Source organism: Prosopis cineraria, unplaced genomic scaffold, assembly GCF_029017545.1.
Source record: "Prosopis cineraria cultivar Desert tree isolate PC_DT_omini unplaced genomic scaffold, ASM2901754v1 PC3, whole genome shotgun sequence".
In the NCBI taxonomy this organism is placed as follows: domain Eukaryota; kingdom Viridiplantae; phylum Streptophyta; class Magnoliopsida; order Fabales; family Fabaceae; genus Prosopis; species Prosopis cineraria.
In genome coordinates, this window is record NW_026555334.1 from 14,838,564 (window position 1) to 14,859,258 (window position 20,695).

The 20,695-nt window shown below is 29.9% G+C and overlaps 1 protein-coding gene and 1 long non-coding RNA gene across 2 annotated transcripts; both read right to left on the bottom strand.

Annotated features, from left to right (window-relative positions):
• Positions 1 to 6,824: 6,824 nt before the first annotated feature.
• Positions 6,825 to 8,661, bottom strand: LOC129306626 (uncharacterized). The gene is made up of 2 exons (XR_008592238.1): positions 8,590 to 8,661; positions 6,825 to 7,281 (listed from the first exon to the last, which is right to left on the bottom strand). It is a non-coding gene; the product is annotated as an uncharacterized LOC129306626 (long non-coding RNA).
• Positions 8,662 to 9,160: 499 nt separating this feature from the next.
• On the bottom strand, positions 9,161 to 16,474 carry LOC129305414 (uncharacterized). The gene is made up of 3 exons (XM_054945448.1): positions 16,215 to 16,474; positions 9,602 to 9,937; positions 9,161 to 9,491 (listed from the first exon to the last, which is right to left on the bottom strand). The coding sequence occupies exons 1-3, from the start codon at positions 16,472 to 16,474 to the stop codon at positions 9,473 to 9,475; spliced, it is 615 nt and encodes a 204-aa protein (XP_054801423.1). The 3' UTR covers positions 9,161 to 9,472.
• Positions 16,475 to 20,695: the final 4,221 nt, after the last annotated feature.

Below are 20,695 nucleotides of genomic sequence, written 5' to 3' on the forward strand. Positions count from 1 at the left end.
CGTGGACTATAACACTAAATAGGATTCTGTCCGTGTGATTGGACTACCCAAGCTCACCAATCGTGAGGTGTGACCTAGCTAAAGATCATATGACTCACTTTCGGACCACAGCTTCCTGCATTCTCAAATTTTTAGGGTGTCTCATACCCTAGGCTATTCTCCTCATTGAACTGGTAGAGATAGCTAGGTTCTAATCCCTCGACAAACTATGGGACAGTCCCTTGATAAACTGTGGAACAAGGCTATACCCCCGTGCACCAGAAGGTAGCTTAAATACCATAGGGATTTTCTTGTTTTTCTTAAGGCTGTTTTGGGGTCTTATGCTTCCATTATCTTGTATATTTTTTTAACTATAATTTGAGCTCAAACATCTCTTAAAAAGGGCTTTCTTGAGATCCCAACTTCTTAAATATAATTTGAGCTCAAACTTTAACTATGATTTGGGAGGCTTGTAATTGTAATTGAAGTTAGAAAATCTGTAAAGTGTAAGTCATTAAGTGAATTCATATCCAATCTTCTTTCACAACACTATCAGAACTCAAGTATACAACTTTTTCTTCAAGGAGCAGGGACAACATGTACTTATTTATGTCTTCAACCACAACCAATATAAGAGCTAAGATAGCCTTATCTTTAAAATATAAAGAATTATATACATTTTTAAGGAAATCCAGGATATATGTTTATCACCATGGATTCTCCTCGCAGTTGGATCACACAAATAAATATAAACTGTAGTTGTAATCCTATCATGTGCTTTAGTTACATACTTGAAAATAGTCAAGAAAACATATCATAAAGAGCACTGATAGATGAATTTAAAAAGACACTTTAATTGAAACAAAACTTAAACAAACCCAATATCATGCATGTTTATTTCTTCATCTTCATGTGTTTCGCTAAGTTTAATATAAGTTTATCATCACTATTATCCAAAGCAAATGCCATGCTACACTAATTCTTCACCTCGATTGATTTGTCAGTTGCATGATCATGCACATTTTTGCATTTATAGAAAAATCATCACCACCTATTTAGTCTTGAACATGTTTTTTGAGCTATTGACCTTTAAAAGAGTACCACCACCCATGTTATTGACCTCTAATTATATATGTGAAAAATTACATCCTATATATAACTAAAGGCTTATTAAAAGAAGGACGGATAAACACAAAATAGCAGAAGCACTGGCCAAGGTGCATAGGCAAAATAGACTCATTAATGTTATAGAAGTTAATTAAAGCTACAAGTGTGAAATGAAATAGATAGACCTATACCATATATTTAAAATTGGTATAATATCTACGCGAGAGGAAACTTTGAATTAATACTATCAATAGTATCAAATAACTAAATATTGAAATTTTAATTTATTGTGCTTAAAAATTAGAATTTAAACCTAAAGCCTTTTTATTATTAATTACCTTATGTTGACCATTCAAAATAGTTGAATATATTGATTGATATTATTATCTTATCTTACTTAAATTATAGTATTTCAAAATTTTTAAATACTTCTAAAAGATATGATTAATTTTGGAAAAATCATTTTTCCAAAGATACACAACTTTGAGAACTTTTCACATATTTAATTGGCTATTTTTTTCATTGTTAACTTATCTCAGATTAATATTTGAATTTCAAATTACAATATTTACTAATTAAACAAAATTATCAATTAAAAAAATTATCATTAAATTAATGAATATATTGTTTGATTAGCTAATATAAAAACACTATTTAAACATATAATATAAATAATATTATTTAATTGATATACTATATGGTTAGAATGATCATTGTTAAATTATTGTTTTGACACCCAAAAACATATATATTTGTGGTTGCACCTCCTCCTTCTATGTTGATTCAGTGACAAACTCTAAAAATTTTTTTTAAAAAAAATGGCAAGTACAAGTCTATTTACAAGTTTAGCTACTTATATGGTTAAAATTGCAAACTTGTTGTATTATCATGAGTGTAATAGCCTATTTATAGGTCTAGCTATTGCATGATGATAGATGATTTTCACCTATTTTTTGTTCTATCTTTCTCTCTTTACTACATATTATAATCCATATTGTATTTTATCAACCCTCATAGTTAATTTTTAAATAATTTTTCTTTTTGACTTTTAATCATCAAATAAACCCCATATTTAGTCTTGTCCATTCATGAAAGTAATAAAAATAAAGAAAAATTAAATCCAAATCTAACACAAAAAAAAATTAATTATCACAAAGTTTATTAATGACTAAATTAAGGCCATTGTGTCAATGGCCTTAGTTTAGTTGTTAACTAGCATTCACTCCCCGTGCGTTGAAGGAAACATATATTTAATGTATTCTTTTCAATTGAATGAAAATTACATATAAAAGCTCTAACATTTATCAATACTTATAAAATCAAACAAACGATTAAGTATATTCATCATTTCATCCTTGCATGTTTTGAAATACATCAGTTGTTATTAGTTATCATTGCTATCATACAGAAGTATCTTCAGTCCATTAACTGATTTAACCCTTGACAATGTTGCATAAAGTTGTTCATGCATGAAAATTGGCTTTGACAAATATATTCCAACATGTCATTAGAGATTAACCTTAACCATAACTCTTGTTAATAGTCATAGAATTAATGCATGGGAGCGTTTTCTTATATGTGATACTTTTAATGTATAATTTTAAATTTTTTAGAATAGTTTTACATTATAAAAAGAAAAAAGAAAACATGAACCTTATGAAATTTACATACTGTAATTATAATGCAATCAACTATAAAAAAATTAACAATAATATTTGGGATTTATTCAATAAGCAATATATGTGACGTTAACTAATTAAATTCCCAATTTGTTACTAAGTTTTATGCTTGGGGTGAAATGGTGGTAACATGTGCCAATGTATGTTCATTCTCCCATTATTATATATAGGGTTGTTTCATTCTAAACCTTCACAAAATAATGTTCAAAACAACGATATTATATGACACGTATATAATTATTTCTCAATTTTATTTAAAACAATTTTTTAATCATATGATCACACTAAATGGGAAATCAAAAAATCCTATCTTTTAATGAAAAATAATTAAACATATGTATATTTATGCTATAGAATTTCAATCTTATTCAAACATGAATTTTATGAATTCCATTGACATTATTCTAATGCAACCAACACATATAACATAACCATTAACAATAATGTTGGGAGTTTTTTTCCTAGACATTAATACTTTATGGTTGTTACAATTAAGTATAATATGTTACTTTCAATTTTTAAATTAATTACAAATTTTAGAAATAGCAATTATTGTTACTTTAGTATCATGAATTCATGAGTGTGATAAAAAGTTTATAAGTTCCATGACGAAAACATATATAAATCAAATTTAAATAGTATTCAAATATTATGCATTGGTGCCAATTTAAATTGCATAATGGATTACAATCAAGATAATTACAAACAGAACCGATACTATTATAATGAATTGATTAATTAAAATGAGATTATTACATTGGAACTTTTATACTTGATAAAAAATGATATGGGAAAATAATAATTGTGTTAAGTTAGATGAGCATTTGAAATGTAATAATGTTGGTCTTCCATAGGCTAAATTTTGAAATCATGCTTCCTCGCCAAAAGAAACAACACAAAGGATGTCTACATGTACATTTTATATGATATTATTTTAAGTAAAACAATAAGAATATAACTACCCTATGCAAATTACTTTTTTGACCAGGGACCCTATGTAAATTACTCCCCTCTCATCACTTAAGAAAATTTCATTCATAACCCCCAAAAAAAAAAAAATCAATGTACAGGAAAAAAAGATTACCCCTCACTTTCTTCTCACTTGACATAACATAAAGTATTAGGTATTAAGTCAATTAACTTTATTGATAAAGAGAGTATTACCTATGCATTTATTAAATAAATCATGAAAATAGTAGTTGAATCTCAAGTATTATAATTTCAAATAATCCTTATTTTAAATATTAAGCATTTACATTCCTATATAGATAAATGTGAAATTTTAGAATAATTGTTATCAAGAGAAGTAAAGCTTTATGTCTTCGAGTATGCTAGAAGACAATTGTCATCAATTGTTGCATTTTTATTTCTTAAGATAACTGAATTAATTAAATCTCACTACAAAATTAAAGTAAGAAAATAATTACTTAACACCCCATTTCAATTTAAAAACACAAAATGGGACAACCACATTTAACTTAGCATAAAAAAATCAATACTAAATTGATTGCCGAAGTTTCAATCCGCAAGAAACTGGACCTCAAATAAATCAATTCATGAATACTATCATGGAGATCTGTAATTAGTGAAAGACAAGACATTGTTCTTGAGGATATACAGTTGGTTGCTGAAGTTTTGATCTACAAAAAGTTTACTTGAGAACAGCTAGACAATAGTTCTATTATTTACTCATAGAATACCTCTAAGATCCTCATGAGGCAATTGGCATGCTAGGACCTAAGAATACAATGATAATAACTACACAAACTGACTTTTATGTTTCATGCATGCAGCAACTATGGGAATAGACTTTTTATCAAATTAAATTACTATTGTGTAGGATCGCCAAAATTTATCAGAGGCAAAGTGACAAACTACAAGTAGCATTATTACAATATTATTTTAAACATTTCAAATTTCAATTTCAAATACTTAAATAATTGCAATGGATCGCTGGTAAAAAAAAAATAATTGCAATGTGTAGCAATCAAAACTGCAGCTGCAAGCCCCTGTTTATGACTGAATCAAATGCATTGTTTACAGGATAAAATCTGAGACATCTACCCTTATTCATACATGAGAGCCTGGAGGAGGTGCGTGAAACATGAAAAAGTCATGCATGCAATCTATACGTGCCTCCTAGAAATTTATCACACATCTTATCAAGAGAAACATAAGCAATGACATGCCATGTCCATGTTTATGAATTCACTTTTTCAACTTTCTAGACTTTTTATTCAATAGTTAACAGTTAGAAGCTAAGAAAGGCAAGGACCTAGCTAGCGGAAAAAAAGAGGCAAGGCCCTAAATCAATATAAGATTTTGTCAAACAGGAAGGATTAGAAGGATTGTGCATTAATTGCATTTCATAAAGATGTCAAAAATTTCTCAAAAGGCACCTCGTATGGTTATGTGTTTGCATGCTCTAAACAAAGCATGGGCATTTTACTATCTGGAAGCAAAGACAGTATATAAATAGGTCCAGAAGGTCGCTGTTCTATCACAATCATAGGAAATGAACACCAATCAAAAGTGAAGAATGTGATTATTATGTCAATTATGAATCTAGTCTCAGATTTTCTGCTTCCATAAAGATTTAGAAGCAAGTGCTGATTTTTTTTTCCTCTCTCATAAGATTTCCACTTATTCTATTAAACATCTTTGCTTGGTCCTTAGTTTTCACCCTGCAAAATTCTCATGTATAGGACTTGACTGAGACAAGTACTCTGTATATATAACGGCTATGCTGTTTCCTTCAATTGTTTTATGATATAAAACTATCAATATTAACATATATACGACTCATTGTTATTCTATGTTTATAGTAGGTAGAAAAGAAGAAATAGTGAATATGTGACTCATAATATCCAGAGTCAACCATAAAGAGATCATCACCAGCAAGACTAATGGGGTTGGTCTGTGTGAATTTGCCTTTTATAATTATATTGCCATACCTTACTCTTCTCCAATCACTGTCACAAACCAATAGTCTCTTCAACTCCTTTGTTGACATCTAAAATCAACAAACCACCAAGGGAAATAGGAACCACAAGAAGAGTCTGAATTTCACAGCAAAAACATCTTTTACTTTACACCGAACTTTCACCGCCTTGTGTGGCTTGGTTTCATATTTGATTTTCACATTCTAGAAACATCTTTTTCCTCATGACATGCTTGAATTTTGTGTCAGTCAATTATTGGCAACGTTTTATTTAATCTAAAAAATGAAAGTTGAAAATTAATACCCTATGTTTGCTTTTGTAATTTTGCCCAAATTTAAAATTTGTAAATTGATTCATATAAAATCAAAGATATATATATATATATATATATATATAGATATACGCTACACCAATTGTTCCATCTCACAGGTACGAGTTTAAATGAACCTCGGATGTCTTTGGCCCAAAAAACAAAAAAAAAAAAAAAAGAACATCGGATGTACAATGGCTAATGTTGTTTCATCGATATGCTCTTAACTGCTGGAAACCAAAACTCTTTTAACAACCAAGTATTTCGAAATCTATTAGGTACATGTGCAAAATTTTACTCTTTAAAATATAGGGCATTGATTTCTGATTAAACGTATAATCCTCTAAGACTTCATAGATAAAGCAAAAGATGACAGTAGACAAACAAAAGCGCAAAAAAAAAAAAAAAAAGGGTGAACCAAAATTTAATTAATCAAAATTTATTGAGTTCAATCTGCAGGTATACAATCGGAAGTTAATGATTCAAAATTTATACAACAAAGATCACACTTCCCATTAGCTCTGAACCCTGACACAGTAGCATATAATCGAAGGAAAACATACAAATATACCATGGGGTTGACACTGACAGAATAGCATATATTCTTACCGGAAAAAATTATAATTACCCACGGATTGAATATACTTCTCATGATGCTCACAGAATATGGATAAGCATAAAGAACATACATTACCCATATCAATTTTTTACTTACGGGAAGAAGCACATGCATAAATAAGTTCATTTAAACTGAAGAACAAAAATTAAGATGAGAGTTAAGAGAACTAAAAAGGAAGAGAAGTGGGAGAAAAAAGAACACCAAACGGCGACCATAAAAGCCAAGCAGAATTATCTGAGAGGTAGGTAACTGTCATTGTGCAAGGCAGCATAAATCAGACCTATCAACAACATTATAATACTTGCAGATAGAGATATACATGCTTTATGGGATGACCAAGGTTATTAAACACAAATTGGGTAATGATGCAGACTTGGTATAATAGTCTTGCCGAATCCGTAGACAGAGCATTCACAAAAAGTTGATGGTTCTTGTGGCATATTATGTCTCCTTACCGCATCCTTTTTCAGCTTAGTCTGAAAGTTTTTAGAAAAACAGTGTCTGCTTTATGCAAAACTCAAACCACGATGGGAAAAATTGACAGCTGGCTACGAATTCAGCAGGAGGCTTTTTTTCGATAAAGTAACTGGCTGCAGATTCAGCAGGAGGTTATCCAGTAAACGTGTGTCTTCAAATTTCTCCATTCTACCAAAAAGAAAAGGCAATGCCAGAGGTTTAACACCCTTTAGAATGATTATGGCACATACATGTAAATAAAAATCATATTATAAATTATAAAATATCTCAGGTTTGAGTATAACTTTAATAAACTGAAACATGTTGCAATAAGAAATTTGAAAAGCAAGAGGTTGATTTTAATACTCACGAACATGCTAGCAAATGAAAGTTGTCTTAGAGGCATTAGAGATATGCTAGGACCTGCAACATACTTGTTGCCAGGAAAATGGCTTTTATGGAAGGATGGAAGGAAGAAGAATACAAATTGCATTTATGCAGCAGCATAATAGTTGGCAGGACTTGCAGTTGTTTGAACAGCAGGAAAGTGTAGGCGAAGAGAAAAAGGCGACAGAGAAGTACTTTAGTCTTTTTATTAATGGAAAATGGAGCATATATTAGCAGAAATAGTGCAAGTAAATAAATACAAAAGGGTAAAGATTTATGCCTTTCACAATCTATCGCTTCCTTAAAGCAAAGAGGATTGATGACACAAGGCACCAAGATGATCAAGGCTATGTAAACCTATTCTAACAACCTCTGTAATTTGGTCACCACTTTCAGTACAAGAGTATAACAAAAAAAATCCCAATCTCTCATAACTGTATTCCTAGCTTCATAAAGAACTTCATGCAGTGGACTCGCTGTTAAGAATGAAATGTCCATATTCAGCAGATTAAAAATCTGAGCACAATTTAATTCCATCTCAACATACCTAAAACCTCTACCTCCAATGCTGATCCAGACCATTAAACAGAGCTTCAATGACGGTAGCATCACTATGGTCAACATGGTCTTAAAAAAAAAGGCCCTCATCCTTTCAAGCTAATTCATTCTTTCACCTCCCCTTAGTTGGGATGATATCTTTACAAGGTCCTATTACAGCTTGACAAGGTGTCTTTAGTCAAAGCAATGCATTTGCTCCTTGGTTTTACTGATTAATTTTAAGGGTCTAGCTAATTTTTTATGCAGCACTTTTCTAAGTTCATTTATTGATATAACTTGATAGCAATTTGTTTGAGGTTGTATGTCTGATATGAACACTATTTTGTTTTTCTTTTTTCTTTTTTACATCAAGAGCATCAAAATATTTTCATATTTTGCACTCCGTTGATGGCAAGTCAAATATTCTTGTCCTGATTAATCAACCAAATCCTAGCTTGGTAATCAGTGTTTCCCTCTGCAGATGTTTTTTAACAAAGGAAAATCACACAACAGGAAACAACTTAGCAATCACAGAAAAAGCAAAGATAGGACCAAGATTAAACAATATAGTACCTCTTCTTCTCTTAAACTTGACTTGATTTCTCTTTAAGTATGCCTTTGTTTTTTAAGCCTCAACATATGCCTTCATTGAAGAAATGAAAATAAACCAAACTTCAATTTAAAGCAACTAATAAAAAAAATTTATGTCTCATTCTCAATCTACCAACTAAAATTTAAACAGGGGATATGTAAGATTAAAATCTAAAATCTAATAAATGGGAAAGCATAGTAGTAAAGGTGCCAAGCACCCCAAGCAAATCATTGTTGCGGCATCAAACTAAGCCAACGTAAAATATGTAAAAAGACAACGAAAACGAAGTCTTAATGATAACGACAAATCAGAACAGAAAACAGAATCCATTAGAAATCATTTAGAAAACATCGATGAAAATAGAAAACAATTTGGCTCAGTTTCATGCAGCAACAGTTGAGACTTTATAGTTGAAAGGGAAGCTTAGGACCCTACCTTCTCTATCTGCTTTCAAGTAATAATTATTGATTTATCTTTGTTGAATCAAGTGAAAATTTTCCGTCACAACATGATAGCAAACTAAACCAAATCAGTACAAAGAACAACATAAGGTGAGAGAAATGTTAATACTTCAGGATGGCATGGTCATGAAAATGATCCATTTAACTTGCAATATATTATGTGGAGGTCTCCCCGATTAACCCCACATCCAAAAACAAATAAAAAATAAAAAGCAAGACAACCCAAAAAGGCCAAAATAAAAAAGTGAAACCCTCCCCCATCTTGCCTCTTGCGTCGTGCTTTGGGGACTGCAAGCACAAGCTTGCTCTCATCTCTCAAAGTTGAAAAAAATATTTGCTGAAAGAAGAATGAAGATGTCACGTCTAGAACACTGGTATTAACAGAAGATGTCTTTCTTCTCCATCATCTCTCAAGCAATATTCTGCACAAAGGCATCATGTATTTAACAGAGAAATTCAGAGTTTTATGTGTAAAACAAATTCTACGAATCAAAGTGGATAGAGAGATTCAGGTATTTGGTTGAATACATACCCCCAAAGACATTTCAGGGTTTCATCAAGCTTTTTGGAAATCATTTGAGTTGCAAATGCATATACCCTCAAGACGCTAGCGAGAAGCTTGGAGAAACACTGGATTGGAGAAACATAAGGGAGAACGGCCAACACGAAGCTCTGGGTGATGTCGAGATCGAGAATCTGAAATGATAAAGCTTGGAGAACGGCGAGATCAAGAATGAAGAGAGAACGGCGAGATACAGATGGACAACCCACGCCCGAGAAGCTTGATGCAGCCTGATAGAGAACGCCCACAATGAAGACGAGACCAAGAGACAGGGAGGCGAAGAACGGGCAGGGTAGAAGGTGCGCGCTTTGGTGAAAAAGAAAGTGAACATCCTTGCGGCCGTTTAAATTTCAGTTGAATATAATAAATTATAAAAATAATTAATTAAATAATAAATTTTAATTATAATTAATTATATTATGATGTAATATATTTAAATATTATTTTTTTTAAAATTAATTTTAATAAAATTAAAATATTTGAATAATTTAATTAAAATTATAAATTACTATAAAAATATTTAAATATCAGATATCAATTTTTTAAGATATAAAGTTTAACTTTTATTAAAAAAAAAAAGAGAGTTTGATTTTATTTTTATTAAATCATATTGTAATTTTTTTTGGGTCTGTATTTGTAATTTTTTTCAATATTTTTGAGAAACTTTTGGCTGAAATAGGATGGAGGGAGCTTCTGAAAAAAATGCACGTTTTGGCTCATAATTAATTTTTGATCATTTTCAACTGTTTAAATAATTGGCAGAAAAAATTTATTTTGAGATCCAAAACGCACATTTTTCCTTTATCCAAACAGGCACTATATCTGTAATTTATAATGTATATCTATATCTATATTATATTATATTATAATCATAATATTATGTAAAAACTGTTGGGTGGATACTCTAGTACAGTACCCACTCGATCTTTTTTTGTTTTTTAACCTTGTTATTAGTTTTTTTAAAACAAATTTTTATTATTGTTACAGATGGATACTGTATATCGTTATCCATCTATGACTTTTTTAAATTTGTCATGAATGGGTATCGTAGATTCAATGTTTTTTAAAAAAAATTATTTGTTGATTTTTTAATGTTTTATAATGAATAAAAAAGGAAAAGAATAAAGTGGGTCATGTAATAAAAGAGATACATGTTAGATATATAATTAAAAATGAGTAAAATATTTTATTTATTTTTATCTTAATTAATGATATTTCTTTTATATTTTTTTGAAATTTATATGAATATTTTTTAGTATGGATAGTTATGAAATATAAATCTCTATTTTATTTTTAAAATTTTATTTTCAATCCTTCTAATCATTAGTTAACTGTTAAGTCACATATGTTAAACTAAAATATCCCTATTTAAATATAAATATTGCCTAAAAATTATTTAAATTACCAAAAAAATAATTTTTTACTATCTAATTCTGTTTATTTTGTAACTTTTTTAAAAATTAAATATATAAATGGGTTAAAAAATATTCAAAGATGCAATTTATGAAGTCAATAAAAAGAAAAATAAAATAAAATAATTCGGGGTAGTTAAACTAGCCTAAATAAATTCTAAAACTAAAGATGTCATACTTAACTATAAATTTTTTATATGTGGGACCTACAACAAATTAAATTGTTAATATGAAACTTATAATTAAAAATGAGTAAAATATTTTGACATTCCTTTTATTTTATCTTAATTAATGATACATGTCTTCTATTTTTTGAAACCTACATGAACATTTTTTTTATAATATAGATAGTTATAAAATACAAGCCTCCCTTATTTTTTTAAGATTTTATTTTTATCTCCCTAACTATTAATTGACCATTAAGTCATATATGTTGAACTAAAATGGTCGTATTTAAATATAAATATTATCTAAAAATCATTTAAATTATCAAAAAATTAATTTTGTAACTTTTTTAAAAAGTTAAATATGTAAATTGGCCAAAAAAATCAAAAATATAGTTTATGGACTCAATAAAAAGAAAAATAAAATAAAATAATTTTTAAAAATTATGAAGTAAGGATCTAATGGGAATGGAGAGAATGTAGATCTTAATAAACTGAATTTTCTTAAAAATTGAAGTAGTGTAGTTTAAAGAAGTTGCGTGTGAACCTACAGCTAAAAAATGTGAGTGGGGGCATATAATTATAAATTTTAAAAATTTAGACAAGATGTATGATATAATAATATTTTTATATTTTAAAAGATCATGGTAAAAATAATTGGTGCTAAATATGTTAAAAAATTTCTGATAATAAAAAAGTAGAATGGTTAAACCAACCTAAATAAATTTAAAAGCTAGAGGTATAAGAGCTGGGCTTGGCTCCAGATATTTTTATATATTTATATATTTTAAAATCGGTATGAATTGAAGATCTAATAGAAATGGAGAGAATGTGAGATTTTAATAAATTAAATTTTCTTAAAAATTAAAGTAGTGTGGTTTAAAAAAATTGTGTGTGGACTTATGGTTAAAAAATGTGAGTGGGGGCATATAATTATAAATTTAAAAAATTTAGACAAGGTGTAAGATATAATAATATTTTTATATTTCGAAAGATTATGGTAAAAATAATAGGTGTTAAATATGTAAAGAAATTTTTAATGATAAAAAAGTGGGCGAGAGATCTATAATTTAATTAACAATATTAAATTAGTAATTATTTTAAAAAATAATTTTTTAAAATTAGTTAATGGATGATTTTGTTAAAAAAATAAATAATACAGTTGCAGGACTTGATAAAAAAGTAGATGTGTGATCTACCATTAAAAAATGTGGCTGTGGGACCAATGTTTATACAAGTTAAAAATTTAGACAATGTATAAAAAATATGAAGATTTTTATATCTTAAAAGATCATGTAAAATCCATGGTAAAAATTGGTAGTGAATATAAATTTTTTAATAAAAATAATATGTGTTTGATATGCAAAGGAATTACCAATGATTAAAAAAATGATTGTGGGATCTAAAATTTATGTAGGATTTATAATAAAAATTATATGTGAATATAAGATTCTTAACAAAAATAATAGGTGTTAGATATATAATAAAATTTAAATAAACATAAACACAAATTATATTAACTAATTTATCTCTTATTTCATTAATTTTTTTATACACACGTGTTTGAAATATTATTTTAGTAAATTTACTCCATTCATTTAAAAATATAAAGTATTTTTTAAGAGTTATTTCTCAAGGTTTGGATGTTAAAAAATATAAGATATTTTTAGTTTTTAAAGGTGTAATTATTTTATAGTGAAACACCTAATTAAATAGTAAATATAGAAAAATGATATTAATTTAAAAACAAATAATTACTTTATTAGAAAATGAGATTTGATCAAAAATGACTTATATTTTTTTCCTGTGCATTGCATAAGTTATAAATTTTAAGATAAAATATTCTACTTAAATTTGAATTTTAAAATTTAATATTTACATATATAATAAATTTTAGAATAAAATATTCTATTAAATTTTTTATATGGACAGCAAATTATAAAAAATATAAATTACAAGAAAAATTCTTAGATGAACTCATCTTTTGTAAAATATTTTCCTTTAACTTTTAAAAACAGTACAATTTAATCCTTGATGTTAACAAAAAATAAATTTGATCATTATTTAATTAAAAAATAACTTTAAAAAATTACGGTGTAATATATTAGTTTTTATTTTTATTTTCTAATGATATGAAAATTTTCTTTTTATTTTTTTTTTATTATCCTCAAATCGAACAAAGTGTTAAACTCCCATGCATCGCACTGGGTTAAAATCTACTTTTATGTAAAAAGCATTCAAACTATAATTCTTAATTTAAAAAAAAATATTGACAACTTAGATGGGGTAAAACATTTTTTTTCAACCATGAAAAAGACAACACATAAAGAAAAAGGAAATTTGTAACGAAGCCCAAGATTTTAAGCTTGGTATGGACAGATCCCGAAAATGAAGCCATTTAGCTCCATAAGCCCAGTGGCTTAAATGGCTCTATGAATAGTAATCTGAGTCTAGATCCATATAAGAAGCATTGGCTTGGTGGAACTCTTTTTTAGGATATATTGATGGATTTTGTGGTCATTAATTTCCTTGTGTGAGACTTTAACATAATTTTCTTTAAAAATAACCCTTATCTAGTTACTTAATATTAGGGAAGAAAACACGTAGTGATTTTTCCTCAAATTAGCTTTGCTTTAAATTATTATTGTTCTAATTTTTTATATATTGTAAATTTTCACAAGTTATGTTCTTTTATATAGACTTGAAGGAATATTTAAAATAAATAATATATTGAAATAAAGGAGTCAGGTCAGAGTACTAGATTTGGGTATTGCAGAATCTACCCGACTACCCACACGAGTTTAGACTACCAGAGTCTAGACTATGGTGCACAATAGATGCCCCGAAGAGAAAGAAAGGGAGAGGAAGAGTGACCTAGAGAATTATCCACTTTGGGATCATTTCTACCTCCAGCCTCTAATCACTATTTTAAAAAAATTCAATCAGCATTAATTTGCCTCATAATAGAGGAAATATGATGATCGTAATAATCACAATTAAGACAGAGGATCATTTCCTTTTCTAGCCATTAATCATACATTAATATCAGACTTTGGTCAACTAATCATGACAAGAGTTATGACTCATCATGGGCGAAAATTAATTAAAAATTCTAATATCTCTTACTTGCAATTGATAAGACTCTCATCATGTGAACTCTATCTCTTTTGCTTCATGCTTGGTGCTCTGCCGTGACCGCATGGGCATAACACCCTTGATTTAGATGCTTGTGCAATGGAAATCTTAGGATAGGATTAGCACACAAAGACATCTTGTTGTATACTTGCATTACAGCTACAAGTTGCCTCAAACACCCTAGATTTACTCATACGCATTACTCATGGCATATCAAATCCCTCTTAAGTTATTTATTTAACTCAAATTGCCTTCTCATATGCTTAATGTCTGCACTTACAAGTTCTATACTTGTGAGGGACATGTCTCAGGCACTAGCAAGATTATGTATTTAAGGGTTAATATTCCTTCAGACCTTATACCAATCAAGTCTGACTTAGTTGCTTTCCTAATACTTAGCCTATTAGATTGAATCAATAATGACCATGGGGTACAAACTAAAGTAGCTATCACTAAGTCACCCTCTTATGACATTGTCTAAGTCTTAAGGGCACTATGAAAGGATTTTTCTCCTTTCTAGGACTTATGCAATAATGCAACAAGGATCCTTCCAACCACTTCCATTATTATGGTAAAAAATTAAAGCACATGTAGTATAAATTGCATGCTACAGTGTTTCTCTGTTAAGAGCGTATGTCAATTTTAATTTATCAACACCGTTCAAGCGTGAGTCTCGAATACATGCAATACTTAAACCAGAATTCTATAAATAACTCATGACCTTTCTTAAGGAATTCTTTGCTTGGCTACAAGCATTATCGATTGCAATTATCCATGATTTGATATAGACTTTAGATTCTAGATCTCATCTTGATGCCACTGTTCAAGGTGATATTTATTATATGACTCTTCTCAACCATTCCATTATCCTTTTTAAATGGGTAGTGATCATATTATGTCTCACCTCCTTTACTTTTCTTGAGCATTGAAGGCGGTTGTTCGTGTGAGAGAACCAACCATTCAAACTTGCACAACACACTTGAATATTGTATATCATTGCATTATTAAAGTTTAGCATTCATTTTATCATTCTTGATAAAGTTTGTGAAAAAGCTTTCACAAGTTTCAAAGCTTTTATTTCTAATCTATATGCTCTTCAAGAGAGTTTTTTTGTGAAACTTTTATTTTTAGCTAAAATCTTGAAAAGGTATTTTTTTAAGTAATTTGTAATAACTTGTTAGTTGTAGTAAGGTTTGTTGTTGAATCAAGACAAGTTAAGTCTTGAGAGTTGTATTGAGGTTGTAAGCACCTATTAAAGCTTGTGAGTTTAGGTTGAAATCTTAAGTGTGATCTTGAGGACTCGATGTAGGCTAAGTTTTGGGCTAAACCATAATAAATTTTGTGTGTATTATCTCTTCTCTCCTTGCTCAAGTCTTCCTTACTCTTTAAGCTTTCCAAAAATAAATTTTAGTATTAACCAATTTACCCCCTCTTAGGTGCCAGCCCATCTAACATTTAGTATCAAAACTTAGACTCTTGATCAATGACTTAATAGTTTAAGAGGATCTTATGACTAGTTTTAATGATAATGTACTCCTTAAAGGTGTTGAGATTAATAGGCCTTTAGGATTCAATGATAAAAACTACACCTTTTAGAAGAGCAAAATGAGATTATTCTTTGAAGCATCAAATCTTGATTTATGGAAGATTGTTGAGAATGGTCCTTATGTTCCAATGAAAACAATGGAAGGACAAGTGCGAAAAGTAAGGAGTGAATTTACATAAAAGGAAGAGAAGCTGGTGCTTTTATATTACAAGGCAAAACTAATCATAGCAAGTGTCTTGAGTTAACAAGAATACTTTTGTGTCAGCAATCTTAAGGCAGCTAAAGAAATGTGGGATGTGCTCGATTTAATGAATCCTTTAACTAACAAGTCTTCAATTTGCTTCTTTAGTTCAACCAATTTCGATGGTGACATTCTATATAAGGCCTTTGATATTGATTCAATTCTAGTAACCAAATCAATTAAAAACTCCGCTTCTCTTTTAGGAGATAATCCTGTCACTTCATCTGAAAATACCTTAAGGAATTCACTTACTCCCTCGATCTTCTTAATTCCACCATCATACACCGTACTAGAGGAAAAGAACACCATGTACGCCTCATAACCCTGCTGAATCAACTTCTCCATACTTACTATCGATAAGAACTAAGGTTGCTCTAAAGAATCCATTATTATAGATAATACTAGCAATGAAACTACCTTTTTGGCACAATAAAGTGTAGCAATATTCATTGCTAGCCAATCTATGCCAATAATCACATCTATTCCTTTTATAGGAATACAAATCATATTGATCTCAAAAATTCTATCCTCAAATTAAATCTCCATATCTTGACAAGCTCCACTCATAATACTAGATGATCTAAAAGGCATCATCACTCTAATAAACACAAGCAATTCTTGCAAAGATAAACCCATTCTATCCACACACTCCTCAGACATAACAAAATGTGTGGTACTAGAATCAAATAATGCCTCTACTTGGTGATCACAAATAGAAATCATACCTCTGATCAAATTCAGACACATTCTGGCCTCTTCTTGCGTGATTGCAAACACTCAGCCCAGAATTATAGAATACTGCTCAGTCACCTCAACTCTGCCCTCCAGGAACTATCTCGTTATATGTCTTGACTTGTTATACTTGAAGTAAGCCTAACATCTTCTCGAATGAGATTAGTTGCAAATATTGCACTGAGGTGTCCTTCCAGTACTCAAAGTTGATGTTGGAACATTTGATGCTTGCCTTAAAGATTGTGGAAACCTAATTCTCACACCTCTACTTCTTTAAACTGATCCCCTCTACACGGATCGAGATTGAGACCCTTTAATAAAACCTCTCCTTTATGAGGAACTAGAACTGTCAGCATTGAACTTAGGCCTCTTTAAAATTCTGCCTCTTAAACCTAAAGGGGATGAAAATCTCCTTATATTATCTTGTCTCTTCTTGGCATTTGCCTCTCTACCACGCCTAGCTTCTACTCTCAACTTATAGCATATTTCCTCATATGTTGTCATATCAAACAGTACTATTTGCTAGTAATACTCAAGTTTCATCTTCTCTAGTAACCTCTTAGCTTTCCACTTAGTATTACTGCTATGCTAAAGATATATGGAGTAAGCCTTATATCTACCACTATATCTCTAAGCTCCTTAAGTAACTTATCCCTTTTATCTCTTTGCGATTGAACCAATTAAACTTCTGGCTTTTGTTCCTCCTCAACTACTCATCTAGACATAACACTTCTAGCACGAGTGCCTCGACTCATACTATACTATTTTCTCCCCTTCTAAGGATGAAAATAAGAAACATAAAGGACATCAGGGAAAGAGTTGTGTAATGAACAATTGTAAGTTGCCATATCCCTAGATGAATGCATCAAACAATCTCAATAATTATGTCTCAAAACTCGAGAAACTGATACTAGAATGTAACCTTTCCCAATATTCACTCAATATTAGGAAGGGTTAACTAAATTGCCAAACACACTATAACAAACAGTAAACAATTACTGTGTTTAAAAAGCTTGGGCCCAAACTCATTTTGTAAAATGATCAAAATTATAATGCATTAGAGTACTAAACAGCAGAAACAAGTTATTTGCATTTATATCAAGTACTGCATGCCTTTTAAACAAAGATTTCAGGTTGGACTATAGGCAATGCACTGCAGCGAACAATACATGTGCCTTGGCATGTGGCATAGAGCCACATGCCTGACCTTTTGTGTCATGTGTCACAGCATAAGACGCCATATGCTATGGTGTGCTAGTCTAAATTTTTCTAACGTCATTTAATAGCAAAAATGACAAGCTTCTGGCATTCATTATTTTCACATACAACATCTGATCGGAGTGATTCAAGCATCTACATGAAGCTTAACTCTTAACTAATGAGAAAGGTTTTGACACAATCTAACGATCTATTAAAACACATTTGTTACACATATTTATTTATTAATTAGGACCATTTTATTAAGGTTTTATCATCTCAAAGTGCACACATTGCATTAGAATTGAAAAATCACCTAAATGTTTAAGTTTAGTGCATTAGGGGTATTTTGGTCCAAAAATGAACTTTTGAGTAAATGTACAAGAAAAATTAAAAATTGAATTTTATGTATAGAAGATGAGTGGTCAAATTATATTTTTTAAATTCATTTTGGTTTGGAAGTAATTAAATGAAAAGTCAACACTTTTATAAGTATTATAATTTGACCTAATTTTCGATTTGCCTTTGTGTGAAAATTTTTATATAAATTTGTACAACCTCAAACTTGGTTATTTTAATAAATTTTCTCTTCTAATTATGAATTTAATTATATTTTATAATGTCACATATTATTTAATTGAATTATGTGATTTTTGTGACACAAGTGATATGTGACTTGGACATCAATTGTGAAAATGAAGTCAAATGCTCATGGATTCTAAGCTGATGCATTATGGAAGTTTTTCTTCTTAATTGAGTGGTCTAGATCAGCTTAAAATGTAGATGATACATGGGATTAATCTGACACGCACTAGAATCATCCACAAGCCAATAAGAGGGTGCCACTTAGCAAGTATGACAAGGTCCCAAAATTCCTTTTTATTTTATTTTAATGAGTGACCAGTTGAAAGAAACAAGAAATGTACGTCCATTCATTCCTAAATTCAGATTTAACTCACCTCATTTTACCATCTCGTCTATTACCTTCTCTCTAGTTCATCTTGTTCTTCATTTTCTCCACCTTCTCTCTCTATTTTCTTCAATTTTCTAGCATCCATAACTCCACTTTCATCCACCAAACCTCCACAAAACCACCACCATTCCATTCCTCTCACTTGGATGAACCTATCCTTACCACTTGCAAAGGAGATTTGAAGTTTGATTCTACCGTTTCCATGGAGCTCTACTTGGCTATGTCTAGTTCTTGGAGGAGTAAGATGGTTTTGATGTTTTCTAGCTAAATTCTCCATAGAATCCTAGGGAGGATTTGATGGAAGAGGAGTTTTAAATTCTTCACTTAGCTAAGCTCAACTATTTCTTTATCTTATTTCAATTTCATTAGAATACTATTGCTATGGTTGACTGTAGTTCAATTTGACTTTAGTTTCATGGTTGGTTGTAATTGTTAATGTTAGAATAAGATTGTTTACTTGAATTTGATATCCTTTTGTTGCTGGAAATTTCGTCCACTTAGTGATTTTGCATTGTAATATGTGATTTCAATTGGTGAATGTCTTGTATTAGTCTAGCATGTAATTGTGTGATGAATACTTAATGAGTTGCTTGAGTTTCATAGTTTTGACCTTAGGTATAGCTTTAGGTAATGGCAATTAGGAACGAATTTTAACTAAATACTTGGTTAATGCTAAGTTAGTAAGGTTACCTAAAGGGCTTGTAATAGCACTTAGGGAATTGAACTAGTGAAGCTAGGTTACTTGAGATAGTTGCCTTAAGTAAATACATTTTTCAACCAAGGAAGAGGACTTGAGTGAGCTGTCATAATTAATTAGAGGCTACGATTCTTTTATTAGCAATACCTTAGGGTTCCTACTTTAATAAAGAAGCCACTCCATTCATAATTAGGTTTATTTTGATAGTTTAAATCTCTAGATAATCAGATTAGTAATTGGGTAATTAAATTTCCACAACTTTGGATGATTTATTTTACTAGATAACCTTTGATTAAACTAAGAACCATTCCTTAGGAGATAACCTAGTGTTGGCTCAATATTGCATTAGGATTAGCTTTAGTTTAATTTTAAGGATAAAGCGACTAGGTCCGATCATGATCCAATCAAAATTTGGACTTCTGAGGGTAAAATGTCACCTTTTTAAAGAATTTCATGCACTCAAGCACTCAAATTGATCCCATTATCTTATTAGACCACACAAAGCCTTGAATTAAGTCTGAAAAGACCTATTACACCTGATTAACCATAATATATCACATATATTAATATATACCAAAATTTGACCTCTTAATGACTAATTTTCATATTTCATGAATTTGGCATAACTTGGTATAAATTGACCCCTTGCCATTTTCACTATAATTCCATCATAAATTTACTACTCAAACATTTTCAATATAATTACAACTCAATCTTAGCCCTAAATTACTCATTTCATCATAACTTCCACACATGGGTTAAGATTCACCAAAACTCATGACATTCACCATAATTTCTACATTTTCAACCAAACACAACTCAAACATGCATGCAATTTCCCATGGAAACTTATTTACATATATTCCCAAACTTTCAGTTCATTACATAATACTCTAAGTTTACAAGACTTTAACAACTTTAAGCTGGTCCTAACTCTTTTTCCTTGCCTTAATCACTGCTTTATCTT

Bases quoted from the DNA above. Each gene is read 5' to 3' on its own strand.
- LOC129305414 (XM_054945448.1), bottom strand. From the start codon at position 16,474: ATGGAGAAGTTGATTCAGCAGGGTTATGAGGCGTACATGGTGTTCTTT. The intron at 9,938-16,214 runs GTTAGTTAAAGG...TTTTCACCAAAG, and splicing joins AAGAAGCAAATTGAAGACTT to CGCGCACCTTCTACCCTGCC.